Source organism: Oryctolagus cuniculus, chromosome 12 (assembly GCF_964237555.1).
Source record: "Oryctolagus cuniculus chromosome 12, mOryCun1.1, whole genome shotgun sequence".
In the NCBI taxonomy this organism is placed as follows: Eukaryota; Metazoa; Chordata; class Mammalia; order Lagomorpha; family Leporidae; genus Oryctolagus; species Oryctolagus cuniculus.
Window position 1 is genome coordinate 64,924,289 of NC_091443.1, and position 25,519 is coordinate 64,949,807.

Consider the following 25,519-nt stretch of genomic DNA (forward strand, 5'->3'; position numbering starts at 1 on the left):
CGAGCTCCCTGTGAGTTCCGCCAGCCCCGCACGCCCTGGGTGTCTGACACCAGGGCTGGGCCCCGTGCACCTGCAGCACCCTCTCACCTCCGTCAGAAACTGCTGGGCCTCCTGAGCCTGGCGCAGCAGCAGCCGCCTCTGCGCCACCTCCGCCCGCAGGTGCTCCATGGCCGCCTCCAGCTCCTGCACCCGGGCAGCCACCTCGCGGGCGGCAAAGTGGCCAGCCCGCACCAGCTTGTGCCCAGTGCCCAGCACCACCCGGGTCAGAGCCTCGTGGCTGCTCAGCTCATTCTCCAGGTTCTGTGGCGGAAGAGGAAGGGGACTGGGGATGCTACAGGACACGCGGGCACCCCCAGGACCTGCTCCCAAGGAGTTGCCTCTCACCGTCCCCCTCCTGGAGGACCCAGGACCTCTGCGGGAGGCCCCTACCTGATGCTTCTCCTGCAGGTGCTGCACGGCGCTCAGGCTCTGGCCACAGTCCTGGGCAGTGGCCAGAGGCAGCTTCTCTCGCACCCAGGCCATCTCTTCCTCGACATCCCTGAAGAACCGCACGAGGAGGCTCTGGGCCTCCAGGGCTGCCCTACGCTCCTGCAGGGGCTCCCTCAGGTTCTGGAACCTACACGGAGGCAGGGGCATGGCGGTCGGTATTAGGACCAGCCAGTGATGGCACACTAGCTCACCCTGTGCCCCTCGCTGTGGTGGGGCAAAGCCGAGCAGACACAAGCTGAAGGCTGGGGCACCATCCTCTGGGCAGGGCAGGGCAGGGCAGGGCGGGGACCTCCGCAGCAGCTGCTGGGTCTGCTCCTCCAAGTCAGGGCCAAGGCAGTGTCCGTCCCGCTCGAAGGCCCGGGCCTGGCCCAGCAGGGCCTGCGCCCGTGCGGCCTGCCTCTCCACCGTTGCCTCCAGCTCCCCCTGGGCGCCCAGCAGCTCGTCCACCGCAGGCAGGTCCTGGCCCCCAACGGGGCCTCTCAGCTCAGCCTCCACGGGCTCCAGCCAGCTCTGCAGGTCCTCCACGCTCCGTCGGAGACGTACAGCCTGCAGCAGAATACGCAGTGGGCAGCCGGGGAGGAGGCCCAGAGCCCCATCCGGCCGCTCCGTGGTCCGCACAGGCTCACCTCGCAGGCTGCGCGAAGCCTGGCCGCCTTCCTCTGGTTGTTGGTCTGCAGCTCACGCCAGAGCTGCCCCAGCTCCTGCAGCCGCTCCTGGACAGTCTCTGAGGCTGAGGGGCCCCCCTGCAGCAGCCTCTGCCCCTCCTGCAGCCACAGCGCAGCACATACCCCATGGGCACCTGCGCCAGCTCCACACACCACCTGTGCCAGCTCCACGCACCAGCAGCTGGCTGTGTGATCTTCCGCAAGTGCATTACCCTCCCTGAACTTGGCGTTCTCCATCCACATAAAGGAGATGAGACCCCGCTCTTGTTTATAATACTTTGTAGCAGAGGGGACTGGGCGGGGTCAGGGCCTGCCTTTGCAGGTAGGGAAGGGAATGCTACAAGGTGCTGCTCTGACTCCTCTCACCCCCGGGCTGCTGGGTGCCAGCCCTGATCACCTCAAAATGTAACCTTCAGGGCAGGCACTTGGCCCAGTGGTTAAGCTTTTTATCATTTATTTGAAAGGCAGAGTTAGAGAGAGAAGGAGAGGGAGAGGGGGAGGGGGAGGGGGGAGAGGGGGAGAGATCGATCTTCATTCCATGGTTCACTCCCCAAACGGCTGCAATGACCAAGGCTGGTCCAGGCTGAAGCCAGGAGCTTCACCCAATCTCCCACATGGGCCCAGGACTTGGGCCTTCCACTGCTTTCCCAGGCCATCAGCAGGGAGCTGGATCAGAATTGGAGCAGCTGAGACCCGAACCAGTGCCCATATGGGATACCAGTACTGCAGGTAGCAGCTTAACCTGCTGTGCCATGACACTGGCCCCTAAACTGCCTCTTAAGACACCCACATCCCATGTCACAGTGCCTAACCAGAGACCCAGCTCCACTTCTGCTTCCAGCTTCCTGCTAATGCACACTTGGGAGGCAGCAGGTGACGGCCCATGTGGGACCCTGCCTCCCATATGGAAGACCTGAGTGGAGCTCCTGGTGACTGGTTTTGGCCTGGCCCAGCTGCAGCTGTTGTGGGCATTTGGGAAGCGAATCAGCAGATAGAAGATCTCTCTGCTTATCTCTATGCCTTTCAAACAAAGTTGAAAATTTTTCTCTCTAAAATCACTAAAAAAAAAAAAAGTCCCCATTTTTGGTGTGGGTATCCCAGGGAGGCAACCGCTTCTCCCTGCGCGACTGACTGGTAGGGTGAGCACGCGAGGACTGCTGCGCCCGGGATTCCGCCCCAGACCCAGCTGCCCGCGACGCCCCACGCTCCCCCCCACCCGGGGGGGGCCTCACCGCCTGCAGCGCCCGCTGGTGCTGTGTGCCGGCGTCCAGCTCCGCCTGCAGCTCCTGCAGCTGCGCCTGCAGCTCGGCGGGGTCCCGGCCGCCCTCTTCCAGGGCCTCGAGGTTCTTCTCGCGCAGCCACGTGGCCATCTGGGCACACGGAGAGGGTCTGCTGCGGAGGGCTCTCCCTGCCCCTAACCTCTGAGGGACCCCGGGGCGAGCCCCTCCCCCCCAGTCACTCCCCGCATGCAAAAGGAACCTCGTGGGTCTCCTGCAGGAACATGTGCAGCTGCCCGAGCTCCTCCAGCTGGCAACGGCGGGCACTGGCTCGCCCCAAGAGCACCTCCTTCCTGCGGGGGGAGGGTCGCGTGGGCCCGGGGCCTGGGTGGCACAGGGCTGTGTGTAGTCTGTGCGCATGTGCGCCCTTCCAGCCGAGGCCGCCTGCCGGTCCTCCCAGCCTCAGCCCGGGGCTTCCTTTACGCGAAGGCGCGCTGTGCCCTGCTCCCTAGTGTCGGTGTCCGTTACGGGCTGAACTGTGGCCCCCGTGCTTATGCTGGGTGCAGTGAGCCCGTCTGAGTCCGCATGGCCCATGGTGCACGAGCACTGTCCAGGTCACCTGTTTCCCAGTAGCAACTTCTTTGTGAACTCCCCTTCATCTCAGCAGGGGAAGGAGGAAGGGGGCTGCCACTTGATGTCACAGAAAAGGCTGGTGAGCCCGGGCCGGGAGGCGGAAGGGCAGCAAAGGGAGGGCTGGGCTGCCTGGGGCCCACCACCCCACCCTGCCGCAGTCCCCAGCGCCCCAGAGCCAGAGGTACCTCTGCAGCATAGCCTGGCACCTGCCCAGGGCGCTCTGGGCCTCGGGGTGTCCACGCTGCAGCAGGCCATGGGCTGCAGCTTCCAGGGCGCTGAGGTTCTCCGCCTGCACCTCCAGGCCCTGTTCAAGCATCTCGTGCTTCCACAGGAGGGTCTCCACGGGGGCCAGGGGGTCCTGGGGGGTCAGGGAGGTTGCGCTGCCCATGGGGCTGCCCCTCTCAGCCTAAGCTCTCCCCCTGACAGCCATCCTACCACACCCTCCACAAAGCCACTGCCCAGTCCAGACACCCCTCAACCCCAGGGCTGCTTCTGACTTTAGGTCAGGGATCTGGCAGACGTCCAGGAGGCGAGGGGCAGGGATCCGCATTTCCAGAACAGGCAAAGCTTTCCCTCCCAGCGCTCTCCCCACTGCACCCGCACCAGGACCACCTGGACTCCGATTATTCCCAGGGGGCTCCCGGGGGCCTCCATGGGGATCAGGACAGCAGCAGATGTGAGGGGGGCGGCGGGAAGGAGGCAAGAGTGAGGCAGGGCCACACGCTCCCCCGCTAGGCTCCCAGGGCCAGAGAACAAGATTGACAGGGCAGGGACTGCTCGGGGACTGGTGTGTCGGGGTGGGGGCGGGAGGGCTCCTGGGAGTCCACCCCCAGTGCTGCCAGGCACCTACCCCTGGCCCCTCGCCGGCCAGGCAGGCCTCCTTGCTGCAGAGCCAACGTTCCACCCGCTCCAGCGAGCTCAGAAACAGCTGGCAAGAAAGGAAAAGGCAGGAGAGAGTGGACAGAGGGTCCAGTCCCTGAAGGTGGAGGGAACTGGGTAGGAGATCTGGGGTCCTCGGTTCCACAGGACGTGCCCCTGGCAGGCCAGACTCGCTGTGGGCAAGCTGAGCCCGGAGTGGTGGGAAAGCCTCGTCCTGAGCTTTGACCGAGGCTGGGGCTGCTGGGGGCTGGGGAGGGGGCGCTGCGTACCTGGAGCTCCAGGGCCTGCTGCAGCTGCTGCTGCTGCCCCTGCCAGGCCCCCTCCAGGCTGCTCAGCTCCTGCTCCAAGGCAGCCAAGGCCCGGCGAATGTCAGGGGCGGACGGGTGCCCAGCGGCGAGCAGCTGCTGCCCAGTGCTCCGGGCCAGGCTGATGCTGTCTGCCCGGGAGTCCAGCTCGGCCTAGAATGGGGTTGGGCTCAGACCCCAGCCAGGGCTGGAGGACGCCCAGAGGGGACAGGTGAGGCAGGAAGACAGCTGAGGTATGGACGGAAGAGAAAGGACCCAGGAACAGGTGGGGGGCACAGGGTGGCAGGCAATGAGGAGAGGAAGCCGGGCCCACCTGCTCACTCACCTTGCGCGCCTGGTGCCCTTCCAACATGCTCTGGGCTTCCTCTGGGCTGCAGGGGGTGCTGGGTATGGCCATCTCGGCCCGCAACCCCTGGGCCCAGACCAGCAAATCCTGCAGCGCCGCCTGGAGCTTCTGTGCTTGGTGCAAGGCTTCCAGCGCCTCCCTCCTGCCCAGAGGGCTCAGCAGCTAGGCCCAGGGTCCCTGAGCCTCTCACCCCCCGTGCCCACCAGCACCTTCTCCTGTCATTCAGCCCCCAGAAAGCTCATGGACTAGGGGGCTGGAGCACAGGGCAGTGACAACACAGACCCTCAGGGGAAAACGGGAGCCCAGGGAAAGCGTGGGGCGGAGCCGCTGGGGCCGAAGGCCATGGGTGCGTACCGCTTCTGGGCCCTGCTCCGGAGCTGCCGCCAGCTGTCCATCATGGCTCGCTGCTTGGAGATGAGGCTGAGGGCCGCCTCAGGGCTGGCCTGGCAAAGGCAGCTTGCCTTGCGCTCCAGGGACTGTGGGGCAGCCACGGTCAGAGGCTGGGCAGGAGGCCCCCAGCGTGCAGCCCCACTGTGCCTTGTGTCCACTAGGATCCCACAGAGGCAGCCTCTGTACCCAGCCACACACCTCCACCTGCTCCTGTACGAGGCCCACTTCCTGTTCCAGCACTTCGAGATTCCGCAGCAGCTTCTGCGTGTGCTCCAGGCTCCTCCCGCCTTCGCCCAGGGCCTGGATCAGGGCGTCCTGCGGGGGAGAGGGGCGGGGCATGCTGGGCCAGGCTTCGGGGCTGCTTTGCTGCTCAGCCACCATCTTGGCAGCAGTCAGCCCACAGTTCTGTGCCTGCTGACCCGGTCCTGGGGCGAACCCTCGCGTGCTCTGGGCTTGCTCAGGGGCTGCAGCAAACAGAGTGGGGCTGCTCTGGCCTCCGCACAGCACAGCACGTCTGCGGAGGGGAGCCAAGCGGATGGACCCCCGAACCTGCCACGGGGCTTCTGTGTCTGCATTTGATGTTGACCCCAAGGACACAGGCTTGGCTGGCTGTCCTGGCAGACGCCTGGTGGGACCGGCCACCGAGCATCCGGTGAAGGAGAGGCGGACGAGGGGCGGGATGCCTGGGAGATGCCAGGCAGCACCCACTTCCCTGCATTTGACCACTCACCTTTTCCCCAATCCGCTCGGTGACGACGTCCAGCTCTTGGGACAACATGTGGCCCTCCAGGGCCCCTTCGAGCTGCTGCTGGTACTTGAGCAGGTTGCCATGGAAACTCGCCCACCTGGCAAGGGTCGATGGACAGTCAGCCTGGGGCTGGCCCTCCCCGCCCTGCCCACTGCCTCGAGGCGTGGGACTGGCCTGCTGTGGAGCTGGCTTTGCCGCCAGCAGATGGTCTGGACTTCCTCGGTGTCCTGGTTCTTGAGCCGCAGCGACAAGGCATCGATGCTCCTGAGGTAGGCGTCAGCCCCTGTGTCCTACGGGGAGAGCAGGTGAGGACATGGGCACCACCCTCTCGGAGCCCCTTCTTCAGCACTGGGGGTCTGCTGGGGCTCCCGGGAGCATGAGGTGCAGCTCGCCTGTGGCGTGGGAGGCAGGTGCAGCGAGCAGCATTGGCGTGGAGCTGGAGCCCCAGAATCACGTTGAAGGCCAGGAAACGCTCCCAGACTGGGGAGGGCGGGGAGAGTGGGCATGGCTCCTTACCTGGAGCCTTCAAGTTAAAACACAGCTTCCGCGAGAGAGGAGGTGAGGGAGGGGTGGGGCCACATAGGAGTTTTGCCCCCAGGGGTTGCGCTGTTCCAGGCAGAGGACTTGTGTGGCAGAGACTCCAACCCTAGCAGGCTCACAGGTGCGTGGGGAGGGGCCCGCAGGCTTCCAGCCGCTGGCTGGCGTTTAGAGCTTGCTCACGTTCCCACAGCTCTCCCTGCAGCAGCTCACCCAGGGAGGCAGGGTCTGGTGCTTTGTCCCTTTTAGAGAGGCCACTGGGGTTGCCTGTGGCAGAGCCAGGATCCAAGCCCTGCTGGCTGAGGCCTAGCGCATGCGGCACTGGGCCTGTGACTGCACCGTAGGCAGCGGTGTCTTGGGGTTAAGCTCTGCAGCCTTAAAAAAAACTCCTCCTTACTTGTACCAGGTGGGTGAGGTCAGCTCATCTGGTCTCTAAGATCTGCTCGTGAGTGCATTTGCCCAATTTCCTTCCTCTATCCTACCTAAGAGAAATGGGAGGTGTGTGCAGGGGGTACGGGGGTGAGGAGGAGGTGCTGAGAGAGTCACACTGAAGGGGACACAGACAATGTCTCCATCCAGGAGCACACTCTAGCTTTCATTAACAACTGCAATTATGGGGTGGGGCGGCACTGTGGTATAGTAGGCTAAGCCCCCGCCTGCGGTACACTGGTTCAAGTCCCGGCAGATCCACCTTCTTCCTTATGGCCTGGGAAAGCAGTGGAAGATGGCCCAAGTGCTTGGGTACCCTGCACTCGTGTAGGAGACCCGGAAGAAGCTCCTGGCTTCAGATCGGCCCAGCTCTGGCCACTGCGGCCATTTGGGAAGTGAGCCAGTGATGACCTGCTTTTCTCCTCCTTTCTAATTCTTTAAAAAAAAAAAAAGCCCAGAGGGGTCCCCGCTCCCACGCTAGCTTCCCAGTGACACCTCGCAGAGCATGACCACCTTTAAGCAGGGGGCTGACGCGGAACAGTCCCTGCACTATTAATGGGGCTCTCTCTAACGCACATCCACGTGGGGGCCCGGGGGTGGGGGCAGCGCACATTGGCTGGTGTGGTTCTTTTACCACAGGTTTGGGCTCATGGGACACAGCGAGCAGGTGGGCTCCCACCACCCAGGCAGGCCTTAGCCCCATTTAACAATGAGGAAACCTCTTAAGTATACGGACGCGATGCCTGAGCCCCCAGATCCGGGTTTCCCAGTGTCTGGGGCGGGCAGGGGCATTGTGCCAGTTCCTCCCTGGGCAGGGTCCCTTTACCCTGGCCAAGGCGCCTTGGAGCTGGTGGAGGCGGCGGCGGAGCTGCAGGCAGTGCTCCAGATCCTGGCCCAGGTCCCCGAAATTCACCATCGCCTCCTGCAGAGCAGTGGGTCAAAGAGGGCAGGGAGGGTGGTGCCCTGAGCACGGACCTCAGTTGCCCCGGCCTCCACTGCTGGGCAGAGGCGGGCTTTAGGGACTTCCTCCTGGGCCCTGCCTGGATCCCCACGCCCCCCCTGGCTGGGCCTCACCTGCCCCTGGATCCAGGTCTCTGCAAGGTCCACTCTCCGCAGGAACTCCAGGAAGTCCCTTCTGTCCTCCAGGGCCTGGCCCCGGAGGGCCACTGCCTGCCGCAGCTTCTCCCAGTGCTCCTGCAGCGCCTGCAGCTGCTGGGAGACCTCTCCTGCCAGGGGGTGGCCCTGGCCCAGCAGGGCCTCGCCCTCCTGGGAAGACGGGGGAGTGGGCAGTGCTCACCCGCTGCCCCTCTCCCACCCACCACCTTGCCTCTTGACCACCCTGCAGCCAGGGTGGGGCCAAGCGCCTGCTGGTACCTTGGCAATGGAGGCGAGGACCTTCTCCTGGGCCCGGACCTCGGCCTGGAAGGCCTGGTGTCTCTGCAGGAGCTTCAGCTGCGCTCTCAGCTCCCCGGGAGGGATGGGCTCTGCCAGCCGCTGGGCCCGCTCCTGGATCCAGCCCTCGGCCTGGCGGGCACCGCAGCATGACGCCCACAGTCTCTACGGCCTTGCCCACCAGAGACGTGCCCAGGGCTGCTGGCTAGGGGCTGTGGGTGGGAACTAATTTTGGAGCTGGGGACCCCTTGCCCCTGGGGCCCTTGACTGCCTTGACAGCTTCCCCGCCTCCCTTGGGCCTGGCCCCACTGGCAGTCAGCACATGCGCGGCTCAGAATCCAAGCCCTGGGCTCCAGCCCGGCGCAGGAGAGCCACTGACCCCTGCAGGCTTGCTTCCTGGCCTCGGGGCATGGGAGAGGGCAGGCAGTAAAGGGCATGGGCCACTGGCCTCTGACCTGGGTGATGGCCCCGGTCAAGCGGGCGAGCCGCAGCGAGGTGTGCAGGGCGTGGCCCCGGCTCTCCGCCAGGCCCTGCACTCGGGCACGCCGCTCCAGCACTGCGTGAAGCCAGTCCCGTGCCCTGCTGCTCCCGCCGAGCCCGCTCAGCTGCTCCCGGAGTGCTGCCTCCTGTGGGTAGGGCCACAGCCTGCTCTCCTCCCACCCTGCGGGCTGCAGCAGGGGCGCCCCCCACCCCGGCACACACAGCCCCTTCTCCCAGGAGCCTGAAGTCCCTCCCTCAGCCCCTGTAAGCCTAGGGCCGGCTCACTGCCCCAGCAACACCGGAGCCAGGCTGCTCCCCAGGGGCCACGTGAAGCCGACAGCCGGCTGCCTGCTGTGGTCCTGCAGTGTGGCCCACAGCCCCGGGCCTTCTTCCTGAGCCATATCAGCACTGATTCTGGGTAGGCACCAAGCACCCACATGCCCCTGCTTGGGACTGTGCTGCCCCTAGCCCCCCAGCACGCCCAGGCCTCCCTCCCAGCCACTTACCTTTGCATCCTGGGCACTCAGCACCTTCTGGAAGATCTCGTGCCTACGGATCAATTGCTCTACTTCTTCCTCGGAGCCCCCCAGGGCACTGGTTCTCAGCGAGGCCTGGACCCGCCCCCAGGAGAGGCAGACGCTGTCAAGGACTGCAGCCAGCCAGTCCCTGTGTCCACAGCGGGCTGTGCTGGGGCAGGGCCCCTGGGTGGAGCAAGGGGCCTGCGGCGGGACGGGGCCTGACTGGTGCAGGGGCACTGACAAGGCTGTGCGGTGCACAGGAACCGAGGTGGGGGCTTGCACAAAGAGGAGCACACTGAAGGCCTGGCCCACTCCCTCTGGGCTCGCTCTGGGCTGGGGTTAGGGAGGAGACCCCACCTAATGCCTGGTACTCCAGATCAGAGAACATCAGAGAGCCAGCGAGGGAGGGGAAGGAGAACGGGAGGCGCGCGTGCGCCTGTGCGCGCTGGGGCGAGAGCACCTGCCTCCTGGGCCGTGAGGGCCTTCTCCAGGTGGCTGCATGCTCTGAGGAAGCACTGTTCCGCCTGCGCGGCCTGCAGCCTCTCTTGCTTCCACGCCCAGGCCTGGAACACCTGGTCCCGCGCGTTCTGTAGGGCTTGCAGCCCTTCCTGGACCTGCAGCCCTTCCTGGACCTGCAGGTGGGCACACGGGGAGGGCGGGGGTAGGGGAAGAAGATCCCAAAGACAGCCAGGCCAGCAGGGCGCAGCAGGGCAAGGGCAGCAGGTGGCCAGGGAGGCCAGGCTGGGGACACCAGAAGAGGGACTCACCTCCTCGGCAGGTGTCCCCGCAGTCAGCAGAGCCTGCTGGCCCAACTGAGCAGCCTGCTGCCACAGCTCCTCCTGGGCCTGCAGCTGTGCCCGGAGTTGGTGGTGGGCGCTGAGCTGGAGGGCGCCACTGCTGTGCTCCTGGGCGCTCTCCTCCACCTGCAGTTCCTGCCGCACCCCGGCTGCCCAGGAGGCGTAGTCCTGCACCTGAACCGGGAGGCAGGCGAGAGCCTAATGGGAGCTGGAGGCAGAGCCACAGCCCACCTCACTCCACTCACAGCCCTGGAAGAGGCCAGCCAGGCCCTGGCTCTTCCGGTTTCTCTGTTCTCTTCCAACCCAATCCTCCAGGGTCCGCGCACCCTCCCTGCCAGGCCCTTCTTCCTCTGCCTCCTTCCCCCCTCCCCCCAGCTCACCCACGGGCCTGCGCCAGCAGCAGCGAGGGCAGCTGAGCAGTCCCTGAGGGGGCAGGAAAGACTCCCCTGCTCTCCGAGGGCCGGCAGAGGCCGCCTCTGCCTCAGGAAGACTTGCCCGTCCTTGACCCCTCACTGCCCGCCCCGTCCCCTGAACTCAGCTTCAGCACCAGCCAGCGGTCCCCCATGGTCACACAGTGCCCAAGCCCGGCATCGCCAGAGGGACGAGGGGAGTGGCAGCACGTACAGGAAAGGGTTCTGCACTCCAAGGTGCGAACCGAGCTGAGGATTAAGCACCCTGCTCCAGCCCGCTCTGCTACAAAGCGGCACAGAGGGTCCCTAACCTCAAGCCTTTAGGCAGAGTCAGAGTTAGGGCCTCCTGGTCCAGCAGGCACCAGGATGTGGCGACTCCTGGGACAGCCCATGGCCAGGACCCAGTGTCCCCGTCTGACTCTGGGGTGTTGGCTCATCTGCCCAGACAGGTAGGCTCCATGGAGGCAGTGGCTGGATCTTCCACAGTTTCAGGGTCACCCCTCGTTCCACCCACAGCTCCTAGCAGAGAGTCGAACCCAGATGTCAAAGTAGATGTCTAGAACATCTGTGTCTCTAGCTGTGGACTTCGTAGGCTGCCCATGTTCCTGAGCCCTGCCTGGGATCCCCCGGGACTGCCCTGTCACTCACCTGGACTGGTGACCCAAAGCCAGGTAGTCACTGGCTCGCCCTGTGCTCGGCCTCTGGCCAGCCGGACTCACAGCCGGCTGTGCCCCTGCGCTTCACCATGTGGCCACACCCAATGTTCCCTGCAGGACCTCACGCACGAGCATTCGCACATGCACACACGGGCGTGCACGTGGACCCCAGCCAGGGGAAGGAGCCCTCACCGCTGCCTGGAAGCGGGCCAGGAGGTACGCCCACTCCAGTTGGGCCCTGCGCTGCTCCACACGCAGCCGCAGGGCCTCCCAGGCCTGGGTCACTGCTCGCTGTCCCCGCTGCACAGCCTGGGCCTGAGGCCCTGCACACAGCCTCTGCACCTTGTATCCGGTCTCCAGCAGTTCCTGCAGCTGGATCAGAGAACAGATGGGGTGTGAAGGCTTATGTCCCACCGTAGAGGCAGAAGGGCCAGCCCACACCCCCTTGCCGACCCTGACGCCTGGGACTCAGCCCTGACTGGGGGGCGAGGGCCGGTGGGAAATGCAGAGAAGAGCTGAGCCCAGCTGGAGGGGCCCGATTGGGGGCAGCCAGGAGGCGCACCTGCTGCTCAGTGGCCTCTAGTTCACGCTCCAGTGCCTGGTGTCGCTTCAGCTGCACCTCTACCCCGCGCGCGTCCTGGGCCACATCACTGGGGAGGCTGGTGGTTCTCTCCTGAGGAGAGGGCCCAGGGGTCAGGAGTGGAGGGCGACCACAGAGCCTGATCGACTTCCGCAGGGGATCCCCGCTCCAGCCTGGGCACCCACCTGGACCTGGGTGAGGGCTTCGAGCAGGGCTCCGTACACCTGCACGGCGGCTTCGGCGTCTCGGAGCAGGCGGCCTCGGGCCTGGCTCAGCTCCCACAGCTCGGACCAGGAGGCCCTGACAGCAGCACGTGGAGGGCGAGCAGGGATCAGCCCCCCAGCCTCTCGTGCCCCTTTGCCAGGTCTGGGCGGGCCTCCGCTCGGCGCTCGGTGCTCGGCGTTGTCCCTGGGTCCCAGGCTCCGCAGGAGTCTGCCCCTCCGCAGCCTCTGCCAGCTGGGCCCTGCCTGCCCCTCCCTAGGGACTTGCTCCTCTGCTGCTGTGATGCGCAGCCCCGCACGGCCCCTCTGCTCTGTGACACTGCTGGCGCCTGGCACGGCGGATTCCCGGTCTCAGCCGGCGACAGAGCCTCAGGGTGGAGGCCACCTCTCTCCTTTCCTTTACACAGCAAACTCAGCCGGCTGCTAAGACTTCCGCCAGCCTGTGCCTGTGCTACGGTTACGGACAAGTCGTGACCGTGCCCCAAGCTCATGGGCCGGAGTGTGGGTCCACACTGGCCAAGGGAGGCAGCTGGGAATGGGGCAAGGGCTGCATCCAGTGTGGGAGGTGGGGGGACTCATGGGAGGCCCTAGTCCTGCCCAGGGTGCTTGGAGCTGTCACCCTGTCCTCACAGGCTAGCCCCACCTGACCAGCTTCCTCCCCCAGAGCTGCCCGCTGGCCAGGCCCCATACTCACTGCAGATCCTGCTGCTTCTGCTGGGCCCAGGGCACAGCGCGGGGCCCCTGCTGCAGCAGGCTCTCGGCCCACTGCTGGCAGGCGGCCACCTGCTGGCCGGCCATCTCCACCTGGTGCTGAAATGTCACAAACCTGGTGCGGAGGTGCTGTGAAGAACAGCCTGGGTGACAGGGCGACCCCGGCTGGGAAGCAAGACACCCCAGGGGCTCACGGGACTGCATGGGGTGGGGGCTGCCATGGTGCCCGCCCCTCTATGCAGTGGGGTGCCCCCAGCCACCACCAGTTTCACACGGCCTGGCAGGGCGGCCCCAGCACATCCCCCACCCCGGCCTCTTCTCACCATGACCTCCTCCTTGTCCTCTCCTGGGCTCGCCTCTGCCAGGACCGCCTGCTTCCGGCCGGCCAGCCAGCTGTGCAGGTCCTGGGCCTCCCGCGTGTACTTGTGCAGCCTCAGCGTCCCCTCCAGCTCCCGGCTCCTGCAGTGACCGCCCATCCCCAGAAGTTAGCGTGCCAACCCTCTCGGGACAGCCTGGCCATCACAGGGCTCCCCTAAAGGATGGGGTCATTCAGGTCTTCGTCCAAGCCCGTGGCTCAGCACTCAGGGAGAAGTGGACATGGGGAGGGGAGAGAGCGGATGGGGAGACGAGGCCTGGGAGCGGGGCCTCCCTGAAGGGACTTGGAGAAAGAGGGTGACATACAGCAGTCTCGGCCCTCAGCCCTCTCCTGACCCAGCCCCATGGGCTTGGCCGGAGCCATGGCTTTCTCCCAACTTAGGCCAAGGTATGGGAATGCAACACCCCTCACCGTGTGGCTGCCATCGCCTGCAGTGCCTGCAGCCGCTCCTGGAGCTGTTCCTGCACGCCGCGCAGCTGCTCAGGGGCCGCAGGGCCAGTGAGGGTTTGGGCCCTCTGGCCAAGCTCCTCCATGGAGCGCCAGCGAAGAGCTAGGTCCTGCTGCAGCACCTGCAGGCACAGGGCGCCGGGCCAGGCGCAGACCAGTGGCTCCTTCACCCATCCATCCATCTCCCGCCTCTCCACCCCCATCTCTTCTCCACCCATCATCCACCCACCCACCCAGCCACACATCCTCCAGTTCACTCATCCATTCACACATCCATCCACCTGTCCCCAATCCACCCACCCACCCAGGCACTTATCTGTGCCCTCGGATCACCTGCTGTTCATCAGGGAACACTGAATGGAGGAGTCTGGGCCGTGGAAGGGGGTTTACAGAGCGCATTAGACTGAACCCCAACACCAAAGTGTAAGAGATGGACAGAATGAAGTAAGCTGCCCAGTGGGCTGGGACAGGGAGGTTCCACAAGGCGCGTGGCTCCCTGCAGGGCACGCGGGAACACAGACCACCAGGGCTTGGCCCAAAACACGCCCCGACAGGAGGTTACGTCAGTGACAACAGAACCAGGACACTGCAGGGTCCTGCGTGAGCCTGTGTGGCCCTGATACCAGTTCTAGGCATGAGGAAGGGGCCCCCAGGCCCCACTGTAGCCAGGGAACCCTCATCGGGGCGGGGGGGGGAGGTTTCAGGAGCACTTGGCTGGCTCAGAGGATGCCATGCCAGGCTGGGAGGCAGGGAGAGGCCGGGGCGGGTGACCGGGGGAGAGGAAGCCAGGGGAGGCAGGAAAGGCAGAGAGCCTGGGGCGGCCGGGACAGAGGAGGGCACCACAGGACCCGGTGGCCGTGGGGACGTAGCTGGCCGTGACCTCGGGGTGCTGGCCGCTGAGAAGCAGGACATACTCTTGGGAGTGTGACCGACCCTCTGGTTGTCGTCCCCTGTGACCCAAGTCCACCCCGCGTGGTGACGCTCAGGACGCAGTACCTGGTGCTTCCTAATGAGCCTCAAGGTCGCAGCCTCGTCTGCACCGCAGTCCTCGCTGCTCACCAGCGGCCGCTTCTCTTCCAGCCACGCCTCCAGCTCCGACGCTTCCAGAATGTACTGCCGAGAACGGGGCCGACTCACCTCGGCCATCTCTGACCGGACCCTCTCCGCACCCCAACGTTGCTCCCCACACAGGAGGCTTGTGTGCCCACACGGGGACCAGTGGGGTCCACAGCTCCCCTCGCAGAGCCTGCGCTCCCTGCAGCCCACCTGCTGGACGGCCACGGCCTGCTGCAGCCTCCACGCCTGCGCCGCGCACGCCTGTTGCAGCTCCGCCCAGCGGCCTTCCAGCTTCTGGCACTGCTCGGCCAAGTGCTGGGCGCTGGGGTGCCCCGAGGCTGCCAGGCTCTGCCCAGAACACAGCACCCGCTGCGTCTGCCCCTGGTGAGCGTTCAGCTCGGCCTGCAGCTCCTGCACAGAGCAGTAGGACAACTGCTGCCCCTGGGGGGGTCCCTTAACCATGGGGCGTCCAGAGCAAAGCTGCTGACAGAGCTCCAGGCCCCACACCATGGCAAGACCCCCAGGGGCAGAGATTTGGAAACCAGGACACCCTGAATGGCGGCAAAGGGTGCCCAGGGTCTGGGAATGCGACATCAGGGATGCTCGGAGAGGAAGGGGCGCTACCTTGTGCTTGTGGTAAAGGCTCTGGACACTGTCCCAGCACTTGGTGGGGCTGCTGGGGCCGGCACTGGGCATGTGCTCAGCCACCCATGAGAGCTCTGCCTGGCTCAGCTGGTAGAACTGGCACAGCTCAGCTGAGGCCTGCAGCTGCAGGCGCTGGGCGGCCAGGTGTCCCTGCAGGGACTGGAACCTGGGTCGGGGGAGAAGAGTGGGAGAGTTGGGGATGGGGAGAACAAGGCAGGTGTTCCCTTCCTGGCCCCAGCCAGGAACCCGTGAGGAACAAGGTAGAAGCACACAGGGAGCCCTGATAGGCTTGGGGGAGGCAGCTGCAGGCACCGGGGCCCCACCTGTCTTCAGGTGGTGGGGCCCTGCCCAGGAGGCAGCCCACACCTAGCCCTCCTGCCCCGGGATGGCTCTGCGCACAGGGGAGGAGGGCCGGGCACCCCAGGGGTGAGCGTGGCCAGGGCCCCACCTCTGCAGGCATCGCTGGGTCTCGTCCAGGATGCTCTGGGAAGTGCCCGTGCCGTGTGCCTGGGAGCAGAGGGCAGCCATCTTGCCAGCCAGCACCTGGCCCTTGGCCTCCAGTTGGCAGAGCCGTCTCTGCAGCTGCCGGCTCCAGCCCGGGTCCTGCCTGGCTTCTGCGTCCTGCTGGGCCCCCTCTAGCTGCTCCATCTTCTCCTTGGCCTCCTGGGGAGGGACAGAGGGACAGCACTCTAGGACTGCAGGGTAGCAGCAGGTTCACCCACTGCTGCCAACCCCCAATCTTCTCAGGGCCCCTCGTGCTTCTTCCTGCTCAGGGGGTGCAGATCGTGCTGACCACATGCTGGGCACACAGGAGATAGCCTGGGCTGGCCATGGCGGGGGGTGGGCAGAGCCCTGCCTGACTTGCGGCAGGCCAGGGGTCCCTGAAGGCTGCAGGCCACTCCAGTGGCAGCAGACACCTGGACCCCCGCCCTCCTGTCTCCTAGCTCAGCCTCCCGATCCTTCCTGGGCCCCACCCGCTCCCCAGGGAACCTGCAACAGCCTGAGGAGCTGGTCCTGCCGTCTAGCCTGCTGGAGCTGGTCCCAGCGCTGCGCCGTCTTGTGATTCAGCTCTTCCCATCGGCTGCTCAGGCTCCGGAGCCTGGCCTGGATGTCCTCCCGGGCCTGGGGCTGGCTGCCCGACAGCTCCCTCCCGACCTGCAATGCAGACAGAGGCCCAGGGCACTTGGCTGGGCTGTGGGGACCATGTACATGTTGCAGAGGTGGGCAGGGCAGGAGGGCGTCCCCAGAGGCAGGCACTGGGTGGGTGGACGGTGGGGAAGAGCTCTGTGCTGGAGCTGTGCTAGTGGCCTGAGGGGCAGGCACGCCGGAGCTTTCTGGCTGCGACCCCTGACGCCACGGGAACTGGAGTTGGTTCTCCCCTCAGCGCCTGTGCCATCTGGTACAATGAGGGTTGGGAATTTGAAAGTGAGCAGGCCCCGCCCCCTGCCCCCCCACCTGCTGCAGGTGTTCCACGTGCCCGTGGGAGGCCCTCAGCTCGCTCTCAGCCACTGCGTGCCGCATGAGTTTACGCAGGATGTTGCTGGGGCCTGGACAGGGCCCCTCTGCCACCATCAGCTCCTTCTCCTCCATCCACAGCGCCAGCTCCGCCACGTCCCGCTTCCACTCCTGCCGAGCACCACAGAGTGGGCCTCCTGGCCCAAGGACCAGGGCTGGGGCAAGGACCCCCTCCAGGGAGAGGGGAAGAGGAGGAGCCAGGGCCAATCCTGGGATGCTGAGGTTCCTGTTCCCCAAATGGGGACAGGGACACTGTCCAGCGAGGAGGAGCACCTGCCGGCCCAGCTCCTCCAGCCTAAAGCAGGTTGCCTGTGGGCAGCTCTCTGCAGGGCCTGGGGCGGCCTGGCCCAGGGCTGCTCTGGGCTCAGCAAACACACAAGGATCTGAGGACTGTGGCTGGTGCCCAGCGCCATGCTGTGTCCTCAAGATTGGCCAGAAGCCAGGCAGGGGGCAGAAAGCGCAGGGCTGGTGGACAGGCCTGGTTCTTGTAAATGGTGTAGCCACAGCCCCTTTTCCTTAGCAGGAAAGACCAGAACAGTCACGTCTGCCTCACTAGAGGAGTGGCAAGGGCCAATGCCATCAGGGGTGGGTTGAACTGGACCACATCCCCGAGTCTCACCACGCCGACAGGTGCTCCTCCTACCTTGACACACACCACCCCCACCACCCCGCTTGGGGCCAGCGCCTCACCTGGAGCTGGAGTGAAGCCAGCAGCTGCTGCCGCCTCTGCTCACTCCTCTCCTGGATCCTGGCCCACTGGGCCTGCACAATCTGCAGCTGCTCTCCGACCCTGGTTGGGAGGAGGGAGGATGGAGGAGGGCCCAGCCCAAGGAGCACCCCCTGCACCTCCCCAACCCCCTACGCTCTCAGGGCAGCATCTGTGCAGGCTGGGGACAGGGCTGCAGTGCTGTGGACTCGGACTCACTTGTGTGCAGCAGGCTGCGGGCTCCAAACCAGCTTCTTGCCACGGGCGGTCAGGGCCTCCACCCGAAGGCCCAGGGTGCCGAGGAGCCACTCAAACTGCCGGTGCTGCTGCAGGAGGCTCTGGGCCGCCCTCACGTCCCCCTGTGGGAGCAGAGGCCCAAGGTCACGCCTGGCAGGATGGGGAGGGCAGCACCGTCTCACCCGCCACTGTGCCAGCCTGGCTTCTGCACCCAAGAGGATGAGCGCCCTCCAGCTTCACGTCCCCGGCTCCATACCCCAAGGTTTTCCAGGCTCAGGAAGGCCTCGTGGTTGGTGCAGGTAGCAGCAAAACCATCCAGTTCACGGCCCAACCTCTGCAGTTCCAGCCCTTCCTGCAGCCGCTGCTGTCTCTGCTCCCACGCGGCCTCCAGCTCCCGGCTGTGCTGGCGAAGGAGCCTCAGGGCACTGGCTACCTCCTGGGAGTTGGGGGAGTCCCAGGCTGCCAGAGGCTGGCCCTGAGCCTCCAGCCGCTGCAGCCTGTGCAGGGTGACAAGCAGAGGGTCAAGCCCACAGGGCTCCCCTGGCCAGGGTTCATTCACCTTGGAGCGCTACGTGAGGGCAGCTGGCAGGAGGGGTGGGGGCTGGTTAGTCTGGTTGGTTCCCTTGTCCCAGGGGACCACGGATGAGACACGGAACATGACAGGCACAGCACAGTACTTAAGACCCAAGAGTTCCCATGCTCCCCACCAAGTCACACTCTTGCTCTGGCTGGCCTTCCTGTCAGCGTGGACTGGCAGTGCACGGGCGGGGGGCGCACGGGCAGGGGGACGCATGGGCAGCAGGGCTCAACACGGCAATGTCGTTCAAGCCACAAGTGCCATCCTGCTCCAGGGCCACCGCCAGCTCGCTCGGAGTCTTTGAACCGTTAGAAAAGGTGAACCATCCAGCCAGGTGCAGCCCGCACAGCCACGCCGCCGTGTGAATGAGAAGAAGCCTCTGCTTCCTCAGAGCTGCTCGAGCCCCGAGCCGGGCAGGAGAGACCCGAAAGCCGAGGACGGGCTGGGGTCCAGTGCCCGCTGGGCCGGCTGGCAGCTCCCTCCACGGGGCCGTGTGCAGAACACTGGGGAGGTGGGCACCTTAGTGCCGGGGATGAATCCTGAGCCACTCATTCCGGGGACTGTGGAGTCTGTGTTAGCCAGGGGTGGGGGGCTGTCCGGAAGCAGTCTTCAGGCTTACAGTGGGGTACAGCCAGGCCTGCACTAGGTAGAGCTTCCCAGGAAGCTCAGTACCCCAAGACTCTCCCCAAGGTGTTACGTGCTGCCTGGTCCAGGCTTAGACCACACCCCTTCTTTATCCAGCCTTAAGTACCACGCGGGACACCCCGGCCTGGGCCACTTCCTCTCGACCTGAACCCCTCAGCCCCGGCCCAGCCCCAAGTAAACCCTGCCTGCCCTCCTGTCCCGACCTCTCCTGCCACAGGCGGATCTCCTCCAGCAGGGCTCGGTGCTGCCCCAGCAGTCGCTGGGCCGACGCCTCGTCCGCCAGCTCCTCCGCACGGCACAGCTGGGCCTGGACGCTCTCTGCCCACCGCAGCAGCTGCCGGCTCTCCTGCAGGAAGCTCTGCCGGGCCCGAGCCTCGGCCTGGCCCTGCACCTGTTGGGCCACCTGCGCCTGCACTCGCTCCAGCAGCCCCTGCAGCGTCTCCAGCAGCTCCTGGTTCTCCACGGGGCCCAAGTCCTCCAGCCTGCAAGACAAGCCCCACGCAGTCAGCACCCTCCCTGGGCCGGCTCCCAGGTGTGTGTTCTCTGGTAGGCCTGGGTTTCCAAGGAAGGTGACGGTGACCCCAAATGCCACCCACTCTTGACCTAGGAGGAGCCTGGGCATGTGGCCCCTCTGCCCATGAGTGTTTTCTCACACTTACTGTCCCACCCCTGCCCAGGTCCTTGTCAACACATCCACCCACGATGAGTGCATCTCAGATCTGTCCCCCTCCCTACCACGTCCCCCGCTCAGGCCTCCCCTCTGCCTTCACTGTCCCCCAGGGCACCGCCACCAGGCTGAACTCAGGCCGGACCTGCGGGCCGTCCTTCGGAGGGAGTGGATCCTCCTCTCCAGCCCTGGGAGGCTCTGCAGGGCCAGCTGCAGAGCGCGGCGGCTGTCCTCGGGGCTCCCTGGCTCCAGCTGGCGCATCAGGTCTTGCAGCTGCAGCTGGAGGGGCCCGTGCTCCTGCAGGAAGCTGCGCACCTCCAGGCCACGTGCCAGCTCCCAGCCCTTCTCCTTCTTCAGGGCCTCCAGCTGCCCCCACCTGGGCAGAGGACACAGGGCTGTCTCTATGACAGGGTCACGTCCCCCCCCACCCCCACCCCGTCCTGGGGCCTGGGCCAGAGCCTCACGTGATGGAAGCTGCTGCACTGGCCCGCCCCGGCCCCGCCCCGGCCCCTCCCTGGGCTCTGTCGTGTCCAGCCTGTGCACCTGGCCCCGCAGGCCCAGCCAGGCCCTTGCTGCTCACTCTCACCTCTGGCTCAGATCCTCCTGCCGTTGCTGGATCTGGGGGGAGTTCCCAGGACATCTCTGCATCAGGTGTTGAGCCAGGCGGCTGAGCTCAGCCCAGGGGCCCTTCCCCATAGCCAGGGCAGCAAGGAGGTTCTGGGGAAAGGAGGACCCAGGGCTTGGTGGGGGGTCTTTCTCTTCCTCACGCCCCTTGGGACTGTGGAGGGCCCTGCACATGCCCGCTGCTGCAAGGACAGGCGCCCGGGGCCCCAAAGCACCAAAGAGACTCAACATCCAGGCCAGGCAGCCTAGTGGTGAGGATGTCCGTGTCTCATATCCGAGTGCCTGGGTTCCATACCCCAGCTCCAGCTAAGGTGACCCTGGGAAGCAAGGGTGATGCCCAAGTGACTGGGTCCCTGCCACCCATGAGGGAGACCCTGCCTGGGTTCCTGGTTCAGCCTGGCCCAGTCGCAGCTGTTGCAAGCGTGCGGGGAGTGAAGCAGCAGGTGGGAGCTCTCTGTCTCTCAGATAGATAGAATTGAAGCCAGCTGCCCTGTTTCCCTCCCGACAGGCTGCAGACAATAGGGAGGAATGAGGCACTGCAGGGAGCGATAAGGAGGTGGGAGCAAGAGGAGCAGGGGCCAGGTGTCCACGACTGCCAGGCTCTGGGGCTGTACCTCGTATCTGAGCTGCGTGGCCTTCATGTCGTGGGCCCCGGGCTGCAGCGTGGAGAACAGCGCCACCTGCTCCTGCAGCCAGGCCTGGTGCTCCCTGCAGGAGCTGTAGAAGCCAAACAGGGCCGCCGCCTCCTCCAGCCGGGCCCTGTGGCGCTGAGCAGAGGTGGACAGGGCAGGGCTGAGGGTCGGGGGGCCCCTCACGGGGCGCTGAGGGCAGGTCCCGCCCAGGGGTGGGGGGTGTCCTTTCCACCCCACCCAGCAGCAGCGCAAGGGCCAGGGCCCGAGGGGCGTCTCTGTCTGTCAGAGGCGGAGTCTGTTCTCCCCAGCCCAGAGAGCAGGGGAAGCCCACGCGCCTCTGGGGGCCCTGGCGCTGCCCCTCGGGGCTCTCTTCCACCCTGGCCTCCAGCCCCTGTGCTCTGGGCAGCCGGGCCTCCGACTGCTCCCTCGGGCTCTTTCCTGCCCCTGGCTGCTCCCCTGGCTCTGCCTGCTCCCTGCTTCTTGTTCAAGCCTCAGTCGGCTCCTGGGGCCTTCCCTGCCCCTCCCCCACCCCGTGCAGGCCTCACCTGTGCTACCATCCCCCGGGCTCTGATCACACCTGCACCACTTAATGGTGTGTTTGACATCTGTTGGCCATGTCAGAAGCCCCCCAAGTGCAGGCAGCAGGCCAGTCGTTGCTCTGTCCCCTGGGATTGAGGGGGTCCAGGGTGGGTGCCTGATGAACATTTCCCTAGCAAGGAGTGTCACCTCTGCCAGGGCCCGCAGGTCCTCATAGTCTTGGCTCAAGCGCTCCTGTGTCTGGAGTATGGTGGTGGGGTCAAAGTAGAGGTCTGGCTCGGCTGGGGGGGCTGTCTTCCAGGTGGTGCCAGGGCCAGAGAGGCGGGAAGCCTCCCTCCAGGCCCCCTGGCCCCTGGGGCCTTCTCCCAGTGGGTTCAGGGCAGACAGCACCTGTGCAGAGAGGGCAGGGTGTCTGTAGGGGCTCCCACCTGCAGTAGAGGCCTTAGCAAGGAGGGGCTGGCGGCTGTACCTGCGGCTCCTGCTCCATGACGCGGCCCACGGGCTCCTTATCCTGGCCGCCCGCCTGGTCCTTCAGCTCCCAGGTGTCCAGGGCCTGCCCTGGGAGCCAGGTGAAGTGTGTCCCTGTGGGGACAGGGAGGGGGCTCCTTTATCGCAAGTGCTTCCCCATGCCCAGTCCTGGGCGCGCTAGAAGGACCAGGGCTAGCTTCTAGTCCTCTGAGGACCATGAGGCTCTGAGACGCAGAGCAGGCAGGACGCCACCCAGGACTGTCCATGGACAAGGGGGACGGGGCACAGTGACGTCAACAGCACAGGTGTCCAGGGGACCAACAGGCCCAGGTGGTCTGCAGCTGCTGCAGAACGTCATAGCGGGAGCTGGCACTGCGGCGTAGCGGGTAAAGCTGCCTCCTGCAGTGTTGGCATCCCGTGTGGGTGCTGGTTCGAGTCCCTGCTGCTCCACTTCCCATCCAGTTCTCTGCTAATGAGCCTGGGAAAGCAGGGAAGATGGCCCAAACACCTGGGGCCTGCACCTATGTGGGAGACCTGGAAGAAGCTCCTGGCTTCAGATCGGCCCAGCTCTGGCCGTTGAGGCCATTTGGGAGTGAACCAGTGGATGGAAGACCTCTCTCTCTCACTGTAACTCTGACTTTCGAATAAATAAATAAATCTTAAAAAAAAAAAAAAAAAAAAAAACCTTACAGGGACAAGGCGGGGCCTCAGGGTCTCTGCCAGAGGGGTAGCATCGGCAGAGGGGAGGGGCCAGAGGCTGTGGCTGCAGGGGCTGGGGCAGAGAGGGGTTGAGAAGGCACCGGCTCTCCTGGGCAGGGTCAGAAAGCAGTAGCAGCTCAGCCCCGCCTGCTCAGGCTTGAGTGGAGGGGACAGGACAAAGAAAAGGCAGAGGGGATAACGGGGAAGCCGGGGAACAGAGGCCGGAGGATGACCCAGAGAACAAGGCCCACGCGACCCTCTCATCTACGCTTTCCCCCACGGCTGTCTGCTAACGGCGACTCCGTCCCCAGAGCAGCCCAGGCTCCCTCTGGGTGGCTCTCAGGCCCCTTTTTCTGCAGAGCACAATTTGGGCTCTCATTTTTTTCCCTTCAGTCACTGGATCCCCTGGAGACCGCACAGAATGCACTTAACCCCTTCATTCAGCACAGCCCATTGAGGCTCCTGCTTGGGGTCCTGACCTTGTCCCTCGGCATCCAGACCTGGGGACGTGAGTGCTGGTTACCTGGCACTGTGACGATTTGGGGGACATCCTGGGGTGTCCCAGTTGCATCCCCAGCGGTGCTGCTCCAGCCTTCAGAGGGCTCCTCCTGTTTGGAGGAGGAGAGACCCTGCTTACCTGACAAAGTGGCTCCCCACCCCCAGCGAGGGACACACCCCTCTGTACCGCTCCGTCATTGCCAGTGCCAGCTGGGATGTAGAGGACAGCAGAGGAGGACGAGGCACCTCCCCTTCCCTCCCTGAAAGAACAAACTCCAGCTGGAGACGCAGAATGCACGGGACACGAATGAGCCACTGTCTCGGTCCCACCGCAGGCGCCACGTGTCAGTGTGGTGGAAGGGGCTGCGCATGTCAAGGAGTGCAGGGTGGGGTGGGGCCGGGAGTCAGCGGCCCTCCCCGGCAGCCATAACTGCACATCCTCGGGCAGTACCCAGGCCACTCTGAGCCTTGCTTATTTCATCTGTAAAGCGAGGGGGTTGCTAAGTTGTTAATTACATGAGCCCCAGAACAAATACAGAGGAAAAGGGAGAGATGGCTCTGGACCAAGTGAACCTCTAGACCTTTCCAACCCGGACCTGGCTGGTCAGTGCTGGCTGGGGGCAGAATGCAGTGGTCCAGGCCGCAGCAAGCCACAGCTACTGGCCAGGGCGCCTCTAAGATCCGGAGGCCCCGAGCTGCAGCTCAGGTGGTGTCTGGCCATGGCTGGGCAGAGGAAGACCCGGGACGTGGAGGAGCCCATGTGAGTGACGGGTCGCAGGGCCTTGGTTTCCACATCTGGGCCACTTACACAGCTCCACGAGAGGCAGCAGCACCCAGCCGCCTACGGCACACGTGCTCTTACAAACTGGGGGCTCAGGGGCTGGCGGGTGCGTCAGCAGGTTAAGTCCCAGCTTGTCACCCCTGCGTCCCCATCTACACTGCCTGGCTTCAGTCTTGGCTACTTCACACTTCCCATCCAGCCTCGTGCAAAAGCACCTGGGAGGCAGCAGGTGATGGCCAGGTGCTCGGTCCTGCCACCCACATGGGAGACACCGATGGAGGTCCTGGCCCCCCGCTCCAGCCTGGCCCGGCCCTGGTTGTTGCAGGCATTAGGGGAGTCAGAAACAGTGGATGGAAGGAAGACCTCTGTCTCTCCTTCTATCACTCTAACTTAAATAAATATTTGAAAATTAAAAATAAACTGGGGCTCAAAAAACTGAAAGAGGGGCTTTGGGGGTCGTGCTTCTGCCTCCCTAAACCCACAAGGGTTAAGTCAGGCGGAAGCTAACATCACCGAGATCTCACGGGGAAGGTGAGGGGACATTCCTGGAGGAACCTGCCACTCCTGGATGACCTTGACTCGCGTGGGTAAGCAGGGTCCCCCACCTCAGGGCTGTGGATGGGAGGGACAGGGGGCATGGAGACCCTTCCATTTACGCCCTCTCTGGGACCTAGAGGCGTCAGGAGCTGGAAGCCTGGGTCCCTTCCCTGTCCCGGCTCGCACCGTGAGTGGCGCCCGGGCCGCGGCCATCCGCGCCTGCTCGTCCAGCCGCTGCAGCTCGGCCGCGAAGGCGCGCACGGAGCGCTCCAGCCGCACGTGTTGCAGCAGCAAGCCCTCGGCAGCCGCCGGGTCCTCTCCGCACAACTCGTACTCCAGAGACGACCGCTGCTCGCGGAGCCAGGACGCAGCGTCTGCGGCGTCCGCCAGGTACTGCGGGGCAGGGCAGGGCGGGGAGGGGCGGGGAGGGGCAGGGCAGGGCGGTGCTGAGCGCTAGGGAGCCACAGCCTCACCCGAAGCCCCGCCCCGCAGCCGCGCCTCGCAGAGAGCTACCTGTGCCACTAGCAGGGTCGCCTGCAGCCGCGCGCCCCGCCTCTCAGACCAGGCCCGGAGCTGCTGCGACGCGCCCTGCACGGCCTCCGCCCGCTCCCGGGGCTCCGGCTGTGTAGGCGGCCCGTGGGCGCTGAGATCGCGCCCCCTCTGCACGAGGTCGGAGCACACCGCCTGGTGGCGGCGGAGGTCGGCTTCCAGGGCCTAGTGGAGGGCGGAGCGAGGGGCTCAGTGAGGGAAAGGAAAGGGGAGCGGCTGGGGTCCTGAGGCAGGCGTGGGGCGCGAGCGAGCGGGCACCTTGTGTTTCTGCAGGGCTCCTGCGATGCGGCGGGGATCCCGGCCCGGGGCCTCAGTCTCCACCTGCTGCCTTCGCTCCGCCAGCCAGGCCTCCTCCTCCTCACAGTCGCGCAGGAACTCGGCCCGCTGCAGGGCCCGCTTTAGCAGGGCCCGCCTGAGGGACAGCAAGGGCCACAGGGGCTTGGGGCAGGGGGCGGGGCCTTCCCCGGCAGGGTCAGACCCGCCCGCAGACAGGAGGTCTCTTCCGTGGCTGACTCAACGGGGAAGACAGAAGCCTGGGGGCGAGGGAGTTGCCAGGCCACCTGGGCAGGAGATGCATTGGGTGACAAAGGTTCTGGAGAAGGTGGAGATGGGCGTCTTACCGGGCCCTGATGAGAGACACCACGTGCTGGTGCAGCTGGCCCAGGGCCCTGGCCTTGGCCTGCAGCGTCTCCACGCTGGTGCCCAGGGAGCGGGCCAGCCCGGAGGTCTGGTGGGCAAGGTGGCTCACATGGGCGCCGAGGGCGGAGACCTGGGCCTCCAGCAGCTCGTGCCTCCGCAGCAGCTCCACCACCTCTGCCAGCTGCTGCCCGCAGGCCTGGGAGCTGGCTGGCACCTAGCCGGAGATGAGGGTCGCTGTGGTGCCTGTGCGTGACGTCCCCCACCCTGCCGCGTTCCCCCGA

The 25,519-nt window shown here is 65.5% G+C and overlaps 1 protein-coding gene across 4 annotated transcripts in view; it reads right to left on the reverse strand.

Annotated features, from left to right (window-relative positions):
- SPTBN5 (spectrin beta, non-erythrocytic 5) overlaps positions 1 to 25,519 on the reverse strand; it is a 40,564-nt gene that overhangs the window by 6,476 nt on the left and 8,569 nt on the right. For 2 of the 4 annotated variants that reach the window (XR_011380861.1, XM_070054018.1), the window contains exons 4-50: positions 25,220 to 25,452; positions 24,858 to 25,011; positions 24,564 to 24,764; positions 24,237 to 24,443; positions 22,758 to 22,842; positions 21,537 to 21,649; positions 21,257 to 21,457; positions 20,513 to 20,665; positions 19,861 to 19,991; positions 19,420 to 19,650; positions 18,811 to 19,089; positions 17,597 to 17,882; positions 17,368 to 17,507; positions 17,133 to 17,232; positions 16,383 to 16,553; positions 15,918 to 16,082; positions 15,376 to 15,590; positions 14,907 to 15,093; positions 14,493 to 14,693; positions 14,223 to 14,339; positions 13,191 to 13,348; positions 12,727 to 12,862; positions 12,387 to 12,532; positions 11,657 to 11,771; positions 11,454 to 11,564; positions 11,084 to 11,263; positions 9,796 to 9,999; positions 9,493 to 9,660; positions 9,017 to 9,121; positions 8,486 to 8,656; positions 8,013 to 8,162; positions 7,713 to 7,904; positions 7,465 to 7,560; positions 5,847 to 5,962; positions 5,655 to 5,769; positions 5,123 to 5,239; positions 4,889 to 5,010; positions 4,514 to 4,676; positions 4,153 to 4,341; positions 3,855 to 3,932; positions 3,190 to 3,362; positions 2,634 to 2,724; positions 2,387 to 2,524; positions 1,116 to 1,253; positions 779 to 1,035; positions 430 to 616; positions 88 to 300 (exon numbers count right to left, since the gene is read on the reverse strand). Coding sequence is in view for 3 of the 4 variants with exons in the window: in XM_070054018.1 (XP_069910119.1) it covers positions 88 to 300; positions 430 to 616; positions 779 to 1,035; positions 1,116 to 1,253; positions 2,387 to 2,524; positions 2,634 to 2,724; positions 3,190 to 3,362; positions 3,855 to 3,932; positions 4,153 to 4,341; positions 4,514 to 4,676; positions 4,889 to 5,010; positions 5,123 to 5,239; positions 5,655 to 5,769; positions 5,847 to 5,962; positions 7,465 to 7,560; positions 7,713 to 7,904; positions 8,013 to 8,162; positions 8,486 to 8,656; positions 9,017 to 9,121; positions 9,493 to 9,660; positions 9,796 to 9,999; positions 11,084 to 11,263; positions 11,454 to 11,564; positions 11,657 to 11,771; positions 12,387 to 12,532; positions 12,727 to 12,862; positions 13,191 to 13,348; positions 14,223 to 14,339; positions 14,493 to 14,693; positions 14,907 to 15,093; positions 15,376 to 15,590; positions 15,918 to 16,082; positions 16,383 to 16,553; positions 17,133 to 17,232; positions 17,368 to 17,507; positions 17,597 to 17,882; positions 18,811 to 19,089; positions 19,420 to 19,650; positions 19,861 to 19,991; positions 20,513 to 20,665; positions 21,257 to 21,457; positions 21,537 to 21,649; positions 22,758 to 22,842; positions 24,237 to 24,443; positions 24,564 to 24,764; positions 24,858 to 25,011; positions 25,220 to 25,452 (7,599 nt within the window). In the remaining variant the exon portion in view is untranslated. The remainder of the gene's footprint in view (positions 1 to 87; positions 301 to 429; positions 617 to 778; positions 1,036 to 1,115; positions 1,254 to 2,386; positions 2,525 to 2,633; positions 2,725 to 3,189; positions 3,363 to 3,854; positions 3,933 to 4,152; positions 4,342 to 4,513; positions 4,677 to 4,888; positions 5,011 to 5,122; positions 5,240 to 5,654; positions 5,770 to 5,846; positions 5,963 to 7,464; positions 7,561 to 7,712; positions 7,905 to 8,012; positions 8,163 to 8,485; positions 8,657 to 9,016; positions 9,122 to 9,492; positions 9,661 to 9,795; positions 10,000 to 11,083; positions 11,264 to 11,453; positions 11,565 to 11,656; positions 11,772 to 12,386; positions 12,533 to 12,726; positions 12,863 to 13,190; positions 13,349 to 14,222; positions 14,340 to 14,492; positions 14,694 to 14,906; positions 15,094 to 15,375; positions 15,591 to 15,917; positions 16,083 to 16,382; positions 16,554 to 17,132; positions 17,233 to 17,367; positions 17,508 to 17,596; positions 17,883 to 18,810; positions 19,090 to 19,419; positions 19,651 to 19,860; positions 19,992 to 20,512; positions 20,666 to 21,256; positions 21,458 to 21,536; positions 21,650 to 22,757; positions 22,843 to 24,236; positions 24,444 to 24,563; positions 24,765 to 24,857; positions 25,012 to 25,219; positions 25,453 to 25,519) is intronic. The other 2 variants (XM_070054019.1, XM_051822496.2) reach the window with 2 other exon arrangements.